This window comes from Rhipicephalus microplus, unplaced genomic scaffold (assembly GCF_043290135.1).
Source record: "Rhipicephalus microplus isolate Deutch F79 unplaced genomic scaffold, USDA_Rmic scaffold_13, whole genome shotgun sequence".
Lineage (NCBI taxonomy): Eukaryota > Metazoa > Arthropoda > Arachnida > Ixodida > Ixodidae > Rhipicephalus > Rhipicephalus microplus.
Window position 1 is genome coordinate 33,793,852 of NW_027464586.1, and position 16,722 is coordinate 33,810,573.

A 16,722-nucleotide genomic window follows, 5' to 3' on the forward strand; every position below is an offset into this window, starting at 1 on the left:
TCCTTGACTAGATTTTGAGTGCATGGTGTGCTGTGTCGTTTGATGTAGTTGTGAAAAGCTTCAAGATAACTGGAATTTCAAACTGCATGAGTGGCACTGAGTGTGATCATCTCTGGGAGGACTTTGAGGCAAGCTCTTCCAAGAATGAAGACAGCGATAGGGAAATAGTATCTTAATAAAAACATTCCTGGCTGGTCATTTATGACTGTCTTTCACTCTGTTCCTGTTGTGGAAACAGCAGAGACCTTTGGTGACCTGTCATCGCGTGATTCGTGTAAGGGCCGCACCAAGCAATAATTTTTTACACGAGTACAAACGGTAAATGAACATGCTTTCATATCACCATGCGTGCAGGCTGCAGGATGCCCATTAATGAGGACAAGTTTTCAACTGCAACGTTTTATATTGAGAATTTTGTTGAGATATGAATTGATGACGAGCCCCGCCGCGGTGGTCTAGTGGCTAAGGTACTCGGCTACTGACCCGCAGGTCGCGGGTTCAAATCCCGGCTGCGGCGGCTGCATTTCCTATGGAGGCGGAAATGTCGTAGGCCCGTGTACTCAGATTTGGGTGCACGTTAAAGAACCCCAGGTGGTCGAAATTTCCGGAGCCCTCTACTACGGCGTCTCTCATAATCATATGGTGGTTTTGGGACGTTAAACCCCACAAATCTATCTCTATGAATTGATGACGATAATAATAAGGGGATAATGGCTAGAAAGCTGTGCCACCTGTTGCTTAGCGGAGACCTGTACAAGAGCCTGCCATGGTCATGTGTGGTTCGGATCATCCGTGATAGATTGCATGCAAATTAATCGGCTTTAGTACAGGAAGTTTTATTCAGCTTGGCCAGACCATGCCCTTTGTTGAAATTATTGAACATTTTTCAAGTGTTGAGGCATATACTGACGAGCTAGCATGGTATCCTAGGCTGGAAGAGAAACATTTCATAGGAGACATGCACGGGGAGGAATACTTGTCTTTTATACGAGGTGTCTCTTAGAATACCGCATATCCTTTTTCTTACAGTCCCTATTTCAGTGCAGGCACACTGGTGTCCCTCATACTGATTTGTTTCTTTTAAAGGGGTTCTACTGTACTAATAAGCTGTACTGCACTGCTTTGACAAGCTGGCAAGATTCTGATGGCGACTATCCCTGATGACGGGGAGTAAAGCATCTGTTCGCTTGTTCTATACCCACTTGAGAAAAATCTGTATCATGAAGTGTTCCTCGGTGGTTGATGTCCACCCAGGTGAACCTGTCCAAATATCGGCAGCCCATCTGTTCGCTTTTATCTATACCCACTTGAGAAAAACGTGTCATGAGGTGTTCTTCGGTGGTTGATGTCCACACAGGTGAGCCTGTCTGAATATCGGCAGCGGATGCGGGACACTGCGCGGCAACCACCTGCAGCAGTGCCTGCCGTGACAGTGCTTGACAGCCCTGTCAAGCGCAGTTCTCTCGGCCGGCCTCACGACATCTCAGCCGACACCAGGGCCATAGATGATGACGAGTCATGGCCCCAGCGAGAGCGGCTGAGCCAGAGGCTGCGCCGAGAGTTTGGCCTGCTGGATGATGACTCTGACACGGAGAGGGGCACCACTTCTGCAGGTCAGCTATTTCCCACATTTGACGGAAGGAGAACTGGCGCCAATATTTTTGTGAGGCGTCTTTTAGCTGGCCTGTGTTATGAATTTTCATACAGTGAATTCCTCAATAATATCAAGTGTTCTATTCGCCGCAGTTCTCAATAGAAGCACATGTATTGCGACCTTTGTGTAACGAAGTAGCAGCAGGAGGCAGCCTTGGTGTAATGAATTTGTGCTGCCAGCAACCCAAGAATTTAGATAGAAGCTTGTCATTTTGGCTCGACTGTGCAGCCAAAATGCTCACTGCACACAGACGTGATGTGCAGTGAGACGTAGCCTTTCCACCGCTGTCCGGGCTTCTCTGGATTGCCCGCAGTTGGTCATGCAGATCTGAGCTAGTCAGCGTACTTAGCCAACGCTCCTCGAGAAGGTCCGGTTCTATGTTGTCCTCTCGGTATATTACTGTGACCTGTGTGCATTGTCATAGAATATGTGCCATATCTGCGACTACCCTTTTCTCAGTAGAAAGCTGTTAAACGCGATTAATAAGGACATGCCATGCGATGCCACATGCGTTTGGGGTCAGGCTAGCAATGCTAATCGTTCGTTGTCGTTTCAAAGGCTTATCTGTCACCGAGACTAGGCGAGCCCGCACAGCGTGCTGTGGTCTTTTTTTCTTTTCTTCCCTCCGCCCTTGATTCGTTCATCCCACGTCCCCTCCTCCTCCGTAACCACCTCATCCCTCACACCCCAGCGGCGCACGCAACGCGCCTCCTTTCAGACGCGCACTCACTACTGCGATTCAAAGGTTTTTCGGCAACTGCTTTATAATCGGTCTCTCATCTTGAAAAACTGCACAATAAGCGGTATCCGTGTACATGTGGTTCTATGGGAGGGTGAACGGGAGTCGAAAAAGACCGCATTGTAACCGGTTCTGCACTGTAAGCGGTTACATTATAAGTGGCCTATGCTGTATTGTGCATATCAGAGACAAAATATCAACACGTCAATATTCTGTGGTGTGTTTCTTTATACTATAGAAATCATACAGAAGATTTTCCAAGGACCGTAGAGTTTATTGGGCTGCGCTGACAATGCTACGCTATGCACGAAAAGGCTAGTGCTTTCTTGTGATATGGGGCAAGCTGGCTCCCGCGCTTAAGCGGAGAGCGAAGGCAAGCGTCCAGCCAACGCAGGCTCCGGTGACTAACCGACTTTATTTCCGCTTTGTGCTCCGCGAACTACGACGCCGAAACGCGAGCGCTTTCCTCAGTGCGGTGGCGCCGTCTGTCATGCTTCGCAGCCATATGCATGGGGAGAGATCACACTCCTCCCCACCCACACTGGAAAAACTGAGTCCAGGGCGTTTACGACGAATAGCGCTCCATGGCACATCTTGCTCTTGAGCTTCTTTGCATAGGTAGAGTTTGCGGCTCAGACGTGGAGAGGGATGAAGCAACTGGCACATCTGCTGAACCTTCCCCAGGTTGAGCTTCATCCCGACCGTCGGCGTCTAGATGAGTTTGTCCAATACCGTTTTGTTCATCATGTGCTCTCGTACCATGCGAAAGTCCCGAGCCTCTACGGCGGCATCCGAGGGCGAATCAGGTGTGACAAATTCAGGGGGCAAATGCTCCCGATGTTGCCTCCAGAGTCGACCATCTCGCAGTGTGACATCAGCAATGTGGTAGCTCGACGTGGAAGTAACTGTCTCAGGAACCCAGGGTGGACTGTCTCTAAAATTCCTCACATAAACACCATCCCTGGTTTCGCAATCGGCATGGGGTGGACGGTCTTCTCGTGCGCTACCTTCTGCTGGAGCTGCTTTGCCAAGACTCTGGACCTCATGTAAGGGTGTAAGAGCTGTCTTCAGCTTCCGTCCGATCATCAACTCAGCCGGTGAGCATCCCATAGTCTCATGCAGCGTTGATCTGTAGTTCAGAAGGATTCGTGCGAGCTGGCATTCGAACCTTCCACCCACTGCCTTCTTCAGCTTTCCCTTGATTGTTTGAACTGCACGCTCTGCAGCACCATTCGAAGTGGGATAATATGGTGGTGTAAGCACATGCTTGATGCCATTTCATTAGAGGAATTCCTTGAAACTGGCGCTCACGAAGGCTGAACTATTATCCGACACGATTACGTCGGGCAACCCATGGGGGCTAAACATGGTGTGCTAGCATGGAATGGTGGCCTCTTTCGATGGTGTGGTCACAAGAACAACTTTTATCCATTTTGAGTAGGCATTAGTGACAATCAGCAAGTACCGATTCCTGAGTGGTCTGGCATAGTCAATGTGAATTCACGACCACTGCCTCTCTGGGAACGGCAACGGCGTCGTTCCCACTAGCCGCGCGGTTCTCTGGTTCTCTTGACACATGCGGCACTGACATACCGTATTAGCGATATCATCCAAGATAGACCACCACACATGGCTACGAGCCACCACTTTTATTTTTGAAATACCAGGATGGCCTTCATGGAGTAGGTGCAGCACTTGCAGTTGCAGCGTAGAAGGAACCACCACGCGTGAACCTAGCAGAATACAGTTTTCTTGCACACTCATTCGTGTACTTCGATGAGCATAAAGTTTCAGTGCGGGTTCCCGCAGCTCTTTTCCAGCCCACAGTGCTTCACGAACCTTTGCCAAAATAGGATCTTTGGAGGTCGCTTCAGCCACTACAGATAGCATCATGACCTTGGGATACGCAGTCTCGAGCATGAACACGTCTGCCGGCTGCTCGACAGTGTGTTCAGAAACAGGCAGTGGCAGTCGACTCGAACAGTCGGCGTTTTGAATGCTCAATCCAGGTCTGTACTTCAGCTCGTAGCTGTAAGCCGCCAGCATCAGTGACCAGCGCAGCACTCTTGGTGAGCATGTCTCAGGCACAGGTTTTTCAGGGTTGAGCAAACCAAGCAGAGGCTTGTGATTGGTGACGTCCTTGAACTTCTAGGCCCCAAATATACTGCCGAAACTTGGTCACTCCGAACACAAGGGCAAAGGCCTCTTTGTCTAGATGACTGTAGATGCTCAGCAGATGTGAGACTCCTCGACACAAATGCAATGGGTCGTTCGGTGCCATATTCATCGCCATGGGCCAGCACAGCACTGACATCATACGGTGACGCATGGAAGATCAGCACCAGGGGCTTCTTGGGATCGTAGTGTACCAGAACAGCTGCCGATGCGAGTAGCTTGTTGCTTTGTTAAAAAGCTTGTTCTCTGTCATCTCCCCACACCCATAGTGCCTTGCTTCTAAGGAGCTGACTTAGAGAATGCAACATGCTGGATAAGTCGGGTAAAAACCGCCGATAAACGTTGACTAGCCCCAGGTAGCTCTGTAGTGACTTGACGTCACTTGGTCGGAGCGCTTTTCGGACAGCCTCAGTTCTCTTTGAATTTGGGTGGAAACCCGCAGACGAAACGGCATGGCCAAGGCACTCGACCTGTGGGGCAAGAAACACACACTTTTTCAATTTCAGCTTGAGTCGAGCCTCCTTCAGGCGGCCTAACACTCGGGCCAGGTTTTCCAGGTAACCCTGGTCGTTGCGTCCAGTCACCAACACACCATCGAAATACACAAAGTGTCTCAGCCCCTGCAGAAGGTTGTCCATTTCCCTCTGGAATATCGAAGGTGCTGAAGGTATACTGAAGGGTAAGCTTGTGTACTGGTACAGACCTCCCGGTGTGTTTATTGTCAACAGCTTAGTTGATTCCTCAGCAAGTGGAACTTGTAAGCATGCATCCTTCAGGTCAAGTTTGGTGAATTTCTTTTCACCACTTAGCTTAGTGCACAGGTCCTCAACACGAGGGATGGGGTAATTCTCCGGTACGCTCACTGGGTTCATTTACTTGGTCGAACATCGTAAATGGAACAGGGGAGGTTTAAAAAACTTAGGTTTCGCATTCTCTTGAAGTGTGATCTTCGCAGCAACGCCCCTGAATGTTCCTAGGTCATCGTCGAAAATACACTGGTACTCCGCAATAACGTCCTGAATCGACGAAACTGCGTTGACATCCGTCGTGCTCTGAAGTGGTATTCCCAGTCCTTTTATCCAGCCTCACCCCATGAGGGAAGGGCAGTGGCCCAAGACGACGTGCAGCAGGTTGTCACACTGGTGACTGCCAAGTGGCACGGACACATCCAGGTCTCCTTTGACAGGAGTGAGCTCGCCCGAATAACTTTTCAACAGGACAGTTGAGGGTTTCAGGTGCACTGATTGGAACTTGCGGCGAAAAGTGTCCTCCGAGACAACCAAGACACACGCGCCTGTGTGAAGCTCCATTTGCAGCAAAATTCTATTCACAGAAACTTCGACACGGAATGGCTGAGTGTCCTCAGCACCCTGTAGTTTCCACATTTCGTATACTTGCGGCGCATCAAGCCTCTTTTCAGTTTCGTCACTACCGGTGTCGTCCACAGCGTGCACAGACTTTTTCTTCCCAGCCAATGGCACCTGTTCTTTAGAGTTCACAACACCTTTCTTCCCCTTACACACACGAGAAAGATGGCCCTTGAGCTTGCAATTGTAGCACACACTGCTCAGGTGACGACACTGCGTCGCCAGGTGCTCACCGCCGCAGCGAAAGCACACCAATGATGTTCCTTCCCGCCTCGGCGCCGACGAACCACTTGACAAGTGGTTGGTCGGCGGGACGAACGGCACTGGCGCCATCGAAAGTGCCCGTGAATCATTGCTCGCCACCTCCATCACAATGACAGTTTTCTTCGCTATTCCAGCGTCAAGTCTCGTTGCTCCAACAGTCGCCTCTGCACAGCTTGATGGTTAATGCCCGCAACAATGCGGCCACGCAGCATCCTGTCACGAAAGATTCCAAACTCACTGTCGTCAGCGAGTTCGTTCAAGTAGTCCGCAGCCTTCTCACCCACCTGTTATGTTCTTGAAATTAACTTGAATGTAGCGACGACTTTTGACGGTTTTGGCAAGAGAAATGCTTCTCGAGCACATAAAAAATGGACGTTAAACTTGCTTCGCACGGCTTCACGGGCACCAGAAGGTTCCGAAGCAGGGTGTATGTGGCCGGGCCACAACACGTAAGAAAGACAGCTCTTTGTTTGTCATCCGGTACGTCGTTGGCAATAGAGTACTGTACAGTTCGCTCTAGGTATTCTTCCCAGCTCGTCAGCGCGTGAAATGGCTCCAGCTTGCCGACGCCAGGCATTTCCGAAGTACAGGAACGCAGCCCTGGGCAGCAGTGGCAATACAATAAAGACAGCCTTCACGCAGATCAATGCGTCTTCCTCATCACCATTGTGATATGGGGCGAGCGGGCTCCCACATGTAAGCGGAGGGCAAAAGCAAGCGACCAGCTAACACAGACTCCGGTGACTAACTGACTTAATTTTCAGAACTGTGCCGCCTAAACGCGAGCGCTTTCCTCGGTGCGGTGACGCCATCTGTCGTGCTCCTCAGCCAGATGCATGGTGAGACATCACACTCCTACGCTTTGCTAAGGCGACAACGGTGGTCGCACCTACCCGTCTCATTCCATTCTACACCTTATCACCTCCAAGACAGGCGCGCATGCCACCCGCTTTTTGTATCAGAGGCCATCCTTTCGTTCTCACGCAGCCTAGAGTGCCTCGATGGGCCTTTGCTGCTCACGAGGCACTATAGCGCAACACTTTCAGAATACTATTCATCGATTTTCTCGCGCAGAACATCAAATAAAACGTTTCGTTCACTCTCTCTAATTACCGTAATTACTCGAATCTAACGCGCACCTTTTTTCCGGTTAAGCGAGTTTATAAATTGCATGTGCGTTAGAATCGAGTACGAACAAAAAAATTACGGTCAATCTATTGCCATCGGCAAATCCAAAATGGCCGCCCCCTACGTGCGTCGGCATGGCGCGTCGGCCATTTCTGCCTATGTGTTTCCCATGTGCGGCACTTCGTACGTGTGCTGAGGAGTTCGTCATCTAGTAGTGCATTAGCATCGACGGCGTGGAAGGGCCGACTCCAAAAACTCGATAGCACCACGATGCCGCTTTTAAAAGAAAAGTCATGGCGTGTGCAGAAACGGACGGAAATCGGGCCGCATCACGGTCGTTCGGAGTTCCCGAAACGTGCATGCGGGACTGGCGGAAACAAAAGCAGAAGATTCTCGACAGCAAAGCTTCACGCAAAGGCTTCAGTGGACCACAGCAGGGTCGGTTTCCGCAAATTAAAGAGCTGCTCGGCAAGTATGTGCTTGAGCAGCGAGCGGCACAGCGGCCCGTGACGACAGAACTGCTCCAAGTGCGGGCTATGCAATTAGTCTTGGAAAAAGGTCTAATGCAGAGCCAGTTTAAAGCGAGCAGGTGCTGGCTAACTAACTTTATTTAGAGGAAAGGCTTTTCCCTCCGAAGGGGAACATGAATATGCGAAAAGTTTTGCGGAGGAGTACGATGAAAAGCTTCACAGTTTTCAGAGGTTCGTCCTAAACTTGCGGCGCAACAACGGCTACCTGCTTGGGCAAATCGGGAATGCCCATCAGACGGCTCTTTACTTCGACATGCCTGGCACCACAACCGTCGAGAAGAAGGGGGCGAAGCAAGTTCGCGTGCTGACATCGGTCCACGGTAAAACTATCGTGACGGAAAGCTCTGTTACACGTAAGATGGGCACAAGCTTCACCCGTACCTCATATTTAAATAGAATACGCTCCCGAAAGGAGTAGTTTTTTCGAGTGGTGTGATCGTGCGGGCCGGCGAGAAAAATGGGTGCGCGTTGCAATTGATGTCTTACTTTTTTTTTTTTTTTTCGCGGTGGAAATCGGGTGCGCGATAAAATCGAGGGTACGGTAGAATCGAGTAATTACGGTATATTTCTCAGTGACTCACTCGGATGATGATGGTAGTGATGATAACGATGCTATGCGAGTTTTATTGGCGCAAAGGTCATGCTTGGTCAAAGAGCGCCATGTGAGATCCTGAAAATTCAACAAGGCTCAGTGATTTAACATTGAAGTGTAGAAGAGGGGTTTCAAGTTCACTTCAGCTATCCGGGCCGCAGTCACTCAATTTACACCCGGAAGTGCAGGGACTGTAAAGAAAATAAGAGCACGCGTGTGTTTGGAGGTGCAGGCCGGCGCACTCACTTATGAGTCGACTGACTCGTACTTTCTGAGACACACATTGAGCCATGAGTCTGAGTACGAGTGAGTCATAAGTGGAAAATATATTTCAAGAGTGACTCTGAGTGAGCTGCGCAAGTTTTGCCAACCTGTGATCGCGCGGGGGAGGCGGGGCGCTAAATGTCGGCAAGCGTTGCCATTTCCAAGGTGGCTCTTTCCAATGTCTTCTACACGTAGTTAATTTGTGAAGGAAATTTGATGTCAAGATATGAGCAACATATCCGTACTGATTGTCAGAATGGCTACAATCTGGAATCTAGATTTTCAAAAACAGTTTGTCTGTTTCAAAAACAGATTTTCAAAAACAGCAAATGTCGCCAAAAGACGACATTTGCAGTGAAACATGCAAATACGGGGCCAATTTTTTACTTCGCACGCATGGGGTGGCTCCGGCCAACATTCAGCTTTGCATACATACGTACAAAGAACTTAGTTTAAACACCAGGGGGACCAGTTGAACGAAGTCCTAAGAACTCCTCAACCAGTCACAGAAAGGTGAAAACCCTCCACCATGGTCCGGGCCCTCCGCATAGCGAGTAGTTGTAAACCCAAGTCCAGGCTGTGTAAGCTCGGGCGCCAGGAGTCGTCACGTGAATCCGCGCCCACATTCCCAGGGCACTGTCAGAGCAAATGTGTTAGCGAGCAAATCTTGAGACCACAACAAAGACACTCTTCATGAAACTCCCACTTTATCCTACGGTACGTTCGTGGCCAGAGATATGTACCTGTCTGTAAGAGTTGAAAAGTGATTCCCTGTGCTCTGTTGAGCCTAGCATTAGAAAGGGGGAAATGGCTTCGACTCTGCTTGTAGCTAGAGTAATCCTATAGAACGTTGTCAAAGGATCCTTTCTGAGGTTAATGTCTCCCCTAGATGCTTCACCATCTCCCACAGGGTTTGTGTATTTGCATGCAAGATGTGAGCACTGGCACTAGGATTAACCTCATCAATTCCCTCAAAGCGCACTGGAAAACCAAGAGATATTGTGACCACCAATCCATCTTGCCTGTCTGCGGGCCACTCTTAATGCGCCTGATCGCCTGCTGCAAAATCAAACCTCCAGAGAAAGCCCAAACAACCTATTTTGAATTTGAGTAAATCGCACAAGGCACTTCTGCTGCCTTAAGAGCTAATGCAATGGCGATCTCCTCTGCAACTGTTACCTGATCTGTACAGACTGAGACGAGGGACACCAGCTGCCCTTTGCCGTCAACAACTGACACCCCAAAGGCCCGCTGCGTACTTACTGTACCGTGCAGCATCTACAAAAAGCACTGCTTTAGCATCACTACCTACTTTTTGAAGGGTAGCCCGAGCTGACAGCTGTGGGGTCAATACTGAGGAGATGTCATATCAGGCTGTGTTGGAAACTGTCCGAAACGATGGGAACAATGACAGATCTTAGAAGTAGACTCGTCACGCACTTTGCTATTGTGCACCCTGCTGCTGTAATCTGTGACATCAATACAGACCCTGGCTGTATTGATGTCCTACGAACGTTCATTACAGAAAAGAAAAGCCAGAAGGTTTAATCTTATATGAATTCAAGCCTGCTTTGAAGAAGAACATCCCTACCCTTTAGGCTTTAATAGATCACTGACCCTGCCCCCTCCATACAGGTTCATTTCGTGCCAGCTTTTGGTTTTCGAAGACTTTTCCTAAGTATGTGCAAAACCAGTATGCCGTATTTATTTGAATATATAGTTAAGAATTTGGTTTAAATTTGTCTGGTCAGGTATCATGGTAAGGATGTAGATGCAGTCATTGACCAAGCCAAGGGGAAAGTCCGTTTTGGAAACTATCCTTGTTCACGCTAAACAAACTAGAGCCATAATAAATTTGATGTAATGAATCGGTGTAGCTTACAGGCAGATTTTTATTTGTCCTGTTTATAGTGTTCTCGGTCGTCCGGATAAAAGCAGATTCAAAAGTAGTCTTGTGGTCGAATTCTTTTCGTTCGCTATGTTTTTGTTGGCTATTTTCGTTGGCGTTGTCCTAATCGATAAAATGACCGTGATTATCGGCGTGCTCGGCCAAGGTGTGTGAGGCTTTCTTGTTTTTGCCCACGCCTCGCCGCGGTGGTCTTGTGGCTAAGGTACTCGACTGCTGACCCGCAGGTCGCGGGATCGAATCCCGGCTGCGGCAGCTGCATTTCCTATGGAGGCGGAAATACTGTAGGCCCGTGTGCTCAGATTTGGGCGCATGTTAAAGAGCCCTAGGTGGTCGAAATTTCCGGATCCCTCCATTAGGCGTCCCTCATAATCATATAGTGGTTTTTGGACATACCCCACATATCATCGAAATGGCTTTGAAAAGAGGAAAAAGGAAGAAAAAAGAAAGCGCAGTCCCCTTACTGCCTCTCTCAATGGAGAGCACCTCCACAGTTATGCGCAGGGAAGGGGGGAATGGGAATTGAAGAGACAGAAGAGAAGAGGTAAGAGAAGGGTAGTGAAAAGTATTCGATCACTCGCATCGCGCACGCGCAAGAAAGAAACGCGGCAGCTGCGATACATGGAAAGACCCGCCGAGAGGCCGGGGGTGAGGAGATGCGCCCGTCAAGGGAAAGAAAGAAAGAAAAAAATAGAAAAAAGGAAACCACTGGACTAGTGGAAAGAAGTTAGGGCGCTCCCGAACTGATAGAGAAGGGAAGAGAGTGTCCGCTGCAAGGGCTGAATGCGCCCACGAAGAATAGCAAGGGGAAAAAAGGAAAAGAAAAAAAAGAGAGAAAAAGCCGTCGGGCAGCTTGGAGCAGCGTATGTATACAAGGTTACGTGAGACTCCGAGCAGGAAGAAGGCGTGGTGCGCAGCGCGATGTAACAGTAAGGGGAAAGAAAAAAAGCGAAATAAGCGTACGCCCGAAGGTATGCCACTCGCAGTCGACTGGGACTACCACCAAGAAGGCCAGCAGTACAGTGATGTGCACGATTTATAAAGGCAAGAGTAGAATTCACAATAACCAGGCGATTCCTTCAGGTTGATGCCAAACCGTTGGGCAAGAGCCTCGAAGGTGAGGAGGGGCACAGTAGGGAGATTGCGCTCGTTGCAGCCAGCTGGTAGGGCCCCAAGCGCCACTCGGAAGTCCCGTAGCAAGAGCAGTGAGGATCTCGTTTTTTTTTGGATTTCAGGTTGCTGCGAGGTTGAAGTAGCGGGCTCCATCGTCGTGCTTCTTGTGACCGTGACAGGAACCGGCAGTTGCGAAAAGGCGCGCGATGTCTGCGTCACCGTCGAGCACTTTTGGACGACAGTAGGGGCCTTCTGAGCTGTGGACGAGGGCGGGGCAGTCGTCGTTGTGGTGGGGACGACGAGCGCACTCGCTGCACGACAAGGGGCGGCCTCCGAGGTCGTGTCGCCGATACCGGCGAGCGCATCTCGGAAGGAGCGACCCTTGATGATGGAGGTGTTGCTGCCAGTGGACCTAGCGTGGTGGAGGGCTTGGCGGCGAGTCACAGGGCCGTCAGTTGAGGCCATGATGACCGCGACCCTGCGATGGAGTTGCCAGGCTGGACAGCGGGGCTCGGTTGCAGGGTGTTTCCCTCTGCAGTTTGTTTATGCATTGAGGGTGTACTGCACATGATCCTGGGGCGTGCTTGATGCTGCAGCGCAGGCACCTTCGTCCCGATAGCAGGTGGCGGTTGCGTGCCCGAAGCGGCAGCAATGGGAGCACTGCAGAGGCCGGGGCTGACGGGGTCGAACTGGGCGCCTTTGCTTGTAAGGTAGTATATCCGGCGGGACGGCAGTCCCAGCGAAGGTCACGGTGAGGCAGTTGCCTCGGCGTACACCTGACACGAGGGGCAGAGGCGAAGCAATGTTGTTGGCGAAGTCCTCAAAGGGGATCGTTGGGTCCACTCCAAAAACCATGACGACACAGGTATTTAGGTCGAGTTGTTTGGCTCGAACCTTGGTCGCACAGATCGTTCCAACCTGAAGTAGGGCAGTCAGATCGGCGGTAGGGTAGGTGTCGACCGCAACAAGGTTGCGCCCGAAATTCACCCGCACTCGCTGGGTGGCTGGGAACCCCGAAAGGACGGCGGCGATCGCATCCCTCGAAGCAGCCAGGAAGTTAGCCTTTTTCTCGATAGGCCGAAAGACGATGGTGGCCGAGTTCCAATCGGAGGAAGGTCGCCAGCAATGTGGGGACCGTCAGAACGCGGAGGCGTGCTTGGGGGCATGCCGCGCTCACTGGAGGCGGACGCCGTTTGCTCGGCAGCCGCAGTAGTTGAAGGAGATGAGGAGGTGTTGCTGCCAGGGGGGTATCCCCCGCAGACAGCCACGGCCGTGGCAGGAGACGAGCAAGCTTCGGTGTGCGCCTTCGCTCTGCTTGATCTGCTCGAAGCCGGGCAAACGGCAGCAGTGTGATGGCTGCTGACTTTCTGCGGCTGGGTTTTCTTGGCGCGTGCTGGCTTGGATTGTGCCTGCTGCTGCTGTGTTGGCACTGGAGATGATGCGGAGGCTGCCATGATGGCATCCTGCTGCGTTATTTTTTCCGGGTGCCTCGCTGAGGCGCCATATGTAGCCCTTAAAAGGGCTGCGCGCTAAGAGCGCGGAGCGAAGATCGGTGTAAGGACAGGAGCGCAAAAACAAGCGTCTTTCTTGGTTGAAATCTCATCAGCCTTTCTCCCACATATCATCATCATGTTCTTGCCTACGTTCCTTTGGTCTTCCTTTAATCTCCTGATGAAGTTACCAGTTTCGCCAATGTAACTGCAGCTGTAGTCTGTGCATCGGCACCTAATGAATAAACAGCACCAGGGTATCGCTTTTTGTCTAAGCGATACTTCACGTTTACTGGCTGATTTCTAAGCTCGTTTGACGGCATGTGCACAACACGAAGGCCCTATCTTGAAAAGATACGGCTTAGTGGTTCACTGACCCCAGGAGCATATGAAACGCCCGGCTGCATTTCCGATGGAGGCGGAAATGTTTTAGGCCCGTGTGCTCAGATTTGGGTGCACGTTAAAGAACCCCAGGTGGTCAAAATTTCCGGAGCCCTCCACTGCGGTGTCTCTCATAATCATATGGTGGTTTTGGGACGTTAAACCCCACAAATCAATCAAAGCATATGAAACGCCGGCACGCCTTCACAATGACCTGCCCATGGATGGCTTGGAATCAAGGAAACGATCTTCAATATTCTTAATAAAGTTCTTCGGGTACACAATCATAATTAGTTTTCAGTGTACAGTTCAGAGCTCTTTCCTCATTGCATCGTCAGTTGAGCAAAGTATCGTATTTTTGCGCGTATAACCCGCACCAAAAACCCAAAAATTTCAGTGGCAAAGTGGAGGTGCGGATAATACGCGGGGTTTTTTCTATAGTGCTGCTTCACAACAATGCGTGTTGTGCTGTGAAGCCCCTTAACAGTGTAGTGTAACATAATAGCCACCGCAACACGTGCTGATATGTGATGTGTGATATGTGATATGCATCGTGTTACATCAGCACCAGGTTGCTATAAAAGATGAGTGCGTAGGAAATAAAGGCTAGTGTTTTTTCCACGGTATCAAGTGTGCTGTTCTTCCGTCAGCTGCTCTCCGCGAGTTGGCTATGACAGTGGCGACGAGGATGAAAGTGTGATCTGCTGGTGCCGCCTGGAACTTTCCTGTAAGGCTGTGTTCTCTACCGTGTGTAGAATGCCTGGTGTCGGCAAGCTTGAGCCGTTCGACGTGGGAACAACCAGCTGGGATGATTATCAAGAGCGGGTAGAACAATTTTTCATAGCCAACGACGTCGAAGATGAAAAAAAGCGGGCAGTACTTCTCACCTGTTTGGGACCGGCCACGTATTCATTACTGCGAAACCTGCTGTCACCGTCGAAGCCGTCGGAAACAAGCCTGTCCACGATCCTTGACGTACTGAAGAAGCATTTTTCGCCGAGACCATCGGAAGTGGTTGCAACGTTCAAGTTTAATTCAAGAATACGTCATTCTGGTGAAACGGCTGGGGATTTCTTCGCTAGCCTGAACAAACTTGCTGACGATTGTGCTTTCGGCTCGTTTCGAGACAGAATGCTTCGTGACCGCATCGTGGCAGGCATCAACGACGAGACAATGCAGCGACGACTGTTGGAGTCACCAGATTTGACCCTTGATACCGCAAAGAAGACAGTTATCGCGATGGAAGCGGCGAACAAAGATTCTCGCGCGCTGTCAACAGCCATGCCAATGACTGTTGCGCCGACGAATGCCGTGTCACGTGATACAGGAAAGCAGAAGCATAAACCAGTTTCATGTTTCCGCTGCGGAGGCGAGCATCTGGCGATGCAGTGTCGACATGCAAGTAGCGTCTGTCACAAGTGTCGAAGCAAGGGGCACCTGGCGCGAGTATGCAAGGGTAAGGCAGTTACAGTTACGAGCGCAAGTGGTTCAGCGTTTTTGTCCCGGAAGCATCAGTCAATCCATACCGTAGACGACGAGAAAGCCGTTCTGAGACACCGGCACCGCAAGTCTACGAAATGTGGCAAGTGCGCGCACCGGATCACGACCGTAGCCCGTACCGGGTTGAGGTGTCCGTGAATGGAACTTCACTCATTATGGAAATTGACACGGGAGCAAGTGTGTCTGTCGTGTCGGAAGAGACCTTTCGCCGCATAATTCCGTCTTGTCGTCTGGAACCGTCAAGCGTCATGCTGAAAGGTTACACTGGTGAGCTGTCCGCGGTGCAAGGCAGCCTGCCTGCGACTGTACGACTGGGAAACCATGAGTGCCGGGACGTGTTGTACGTCGTCCCAGAACGCTGCCCGTCCCTTATGGGGCGTGGCTGGATAAAAGGCCTCGGAATCGAGCTGCGCAGTGTGATGGACGTTAAGGCTATCACGTCGGTTGAGGGACTCGTCGCTGAGTATGCGAGTGTTTTCGACGACGCCTTGGGAACATTCAAGGGAGTGTCCGCGAAAATAACCATCGAAGACAACGCGAAGCCGCGGTTCTTCAAGGCTCGCCCTGTTCCGTTCGCAATGATCGACCGCGTCAACGAGGAACTGATGCGCATGGAACGAGTTGGAGTGCTGCGTCCAGTTAAGACTTCGGAATGGGCTGCGCCTATCGTGCCTATCTTGAAGCGGAGTGGCCAGATTCGGATATGTGGCGACTTCAAGGTCACTGTTAATCCCGTGACAGTGCCTGAAAAATACCCGATACCACGCGTTGAAGACCTGTTTTGCCGTCTTAGCGGTGGCGAGAAGTTCACCAAATTGGACTTGAAGGATGCGTATTTGCAAGTTGAACTGGACAAGGCATTTCGCAAGCTGGTGACAATCAACACACCAAAAGGACTGTACCAATACACGCGTTTGCCTTTTGGCGTCACATCTGCTCCTTCAATTTTTCAGCGGGAGATGGAAAACCTGCTACAAGGGCTCAGACACGTTGTGGTGTACTTCGACGATGTTCTTGTGACTGGACGCGACAGCCAGGACCATCTAACAAACCTGGGCCTAGTCCTAAGCCGACTGAAGCAAGCTGGGCTAAAATTGAAGCTTGACAAGTGTACCTTCCTGGAACGACAAGTTGAATACCTGGGTCACGTTGTCACGGCTGCGGGGTTTCAACCCAACCCTGAAAAGGTAGAGGCTGTACTGAAAGCGCCTAGACCCGAAGATGTCAAGACATTACGGAGTTATCTAGGTCTAGTCAACTTCTACCGCAAGTTTCTGCCGGGGCTGTCTAGTGTGTTGCATCCCTTGAACGAGCTGCTTGTGGCCAAGGTGTCGTGGGAGTGGCGTGAGGATCATGAACGTGCTTTCCAAAGGAGCAAGGAGCTACTTGTTTCAGCAGCAGTGCTGGCGCATTATGACCCCAAGAAACCCGTGGTTCTCGTATGCGATGCGTCACCGTACGGCGTTGGCGCCGTTCTGGCCCATAGAGAAGACTCGGGGGCTGAACGACCAATCGCATTTGCATCACGAAGTCTCGCGCCAGCCGAGCAAAATTAGTCACATCGACAAGGAGGCTCTTGCGCTCATGTTTGGCGTAACCAAGTTCCGACAATACCTCTG

General features: G+C 50.7%; 1 protein-coding gene across 7 annotated transcripts in view; it reads left to right on the top strand.

Moving 5' to 3' along the window:
- LOC119163012 (uncharacterized) overlaps window positions 1-16,722 on the top strand; it is a 434,320-nt gene that overhangs the window by 390,052 nt on the left and 27,546 nt on the right. For 5 of the 7 annotated variants that reach the window (XM_075882725.1, XM_037414897.2, XM_037414898.2 and 2 more), the window contains one exon: window positions 1,358-1,663. The exons of 1 other annotated variant lie outside the window; for it this stretch is intronic. In XM_075882725.1, the coding sequence (XP_075738840.1) occupies window positions 1,358-1,663 (306 nt within the window). The remainder of the gene's footprint in view (window positions 1-1,357; window positions 1,664-16,722) is intronic. One more of the 7 variants, XM_075882727.1, reaches the window with a different exon arrangement.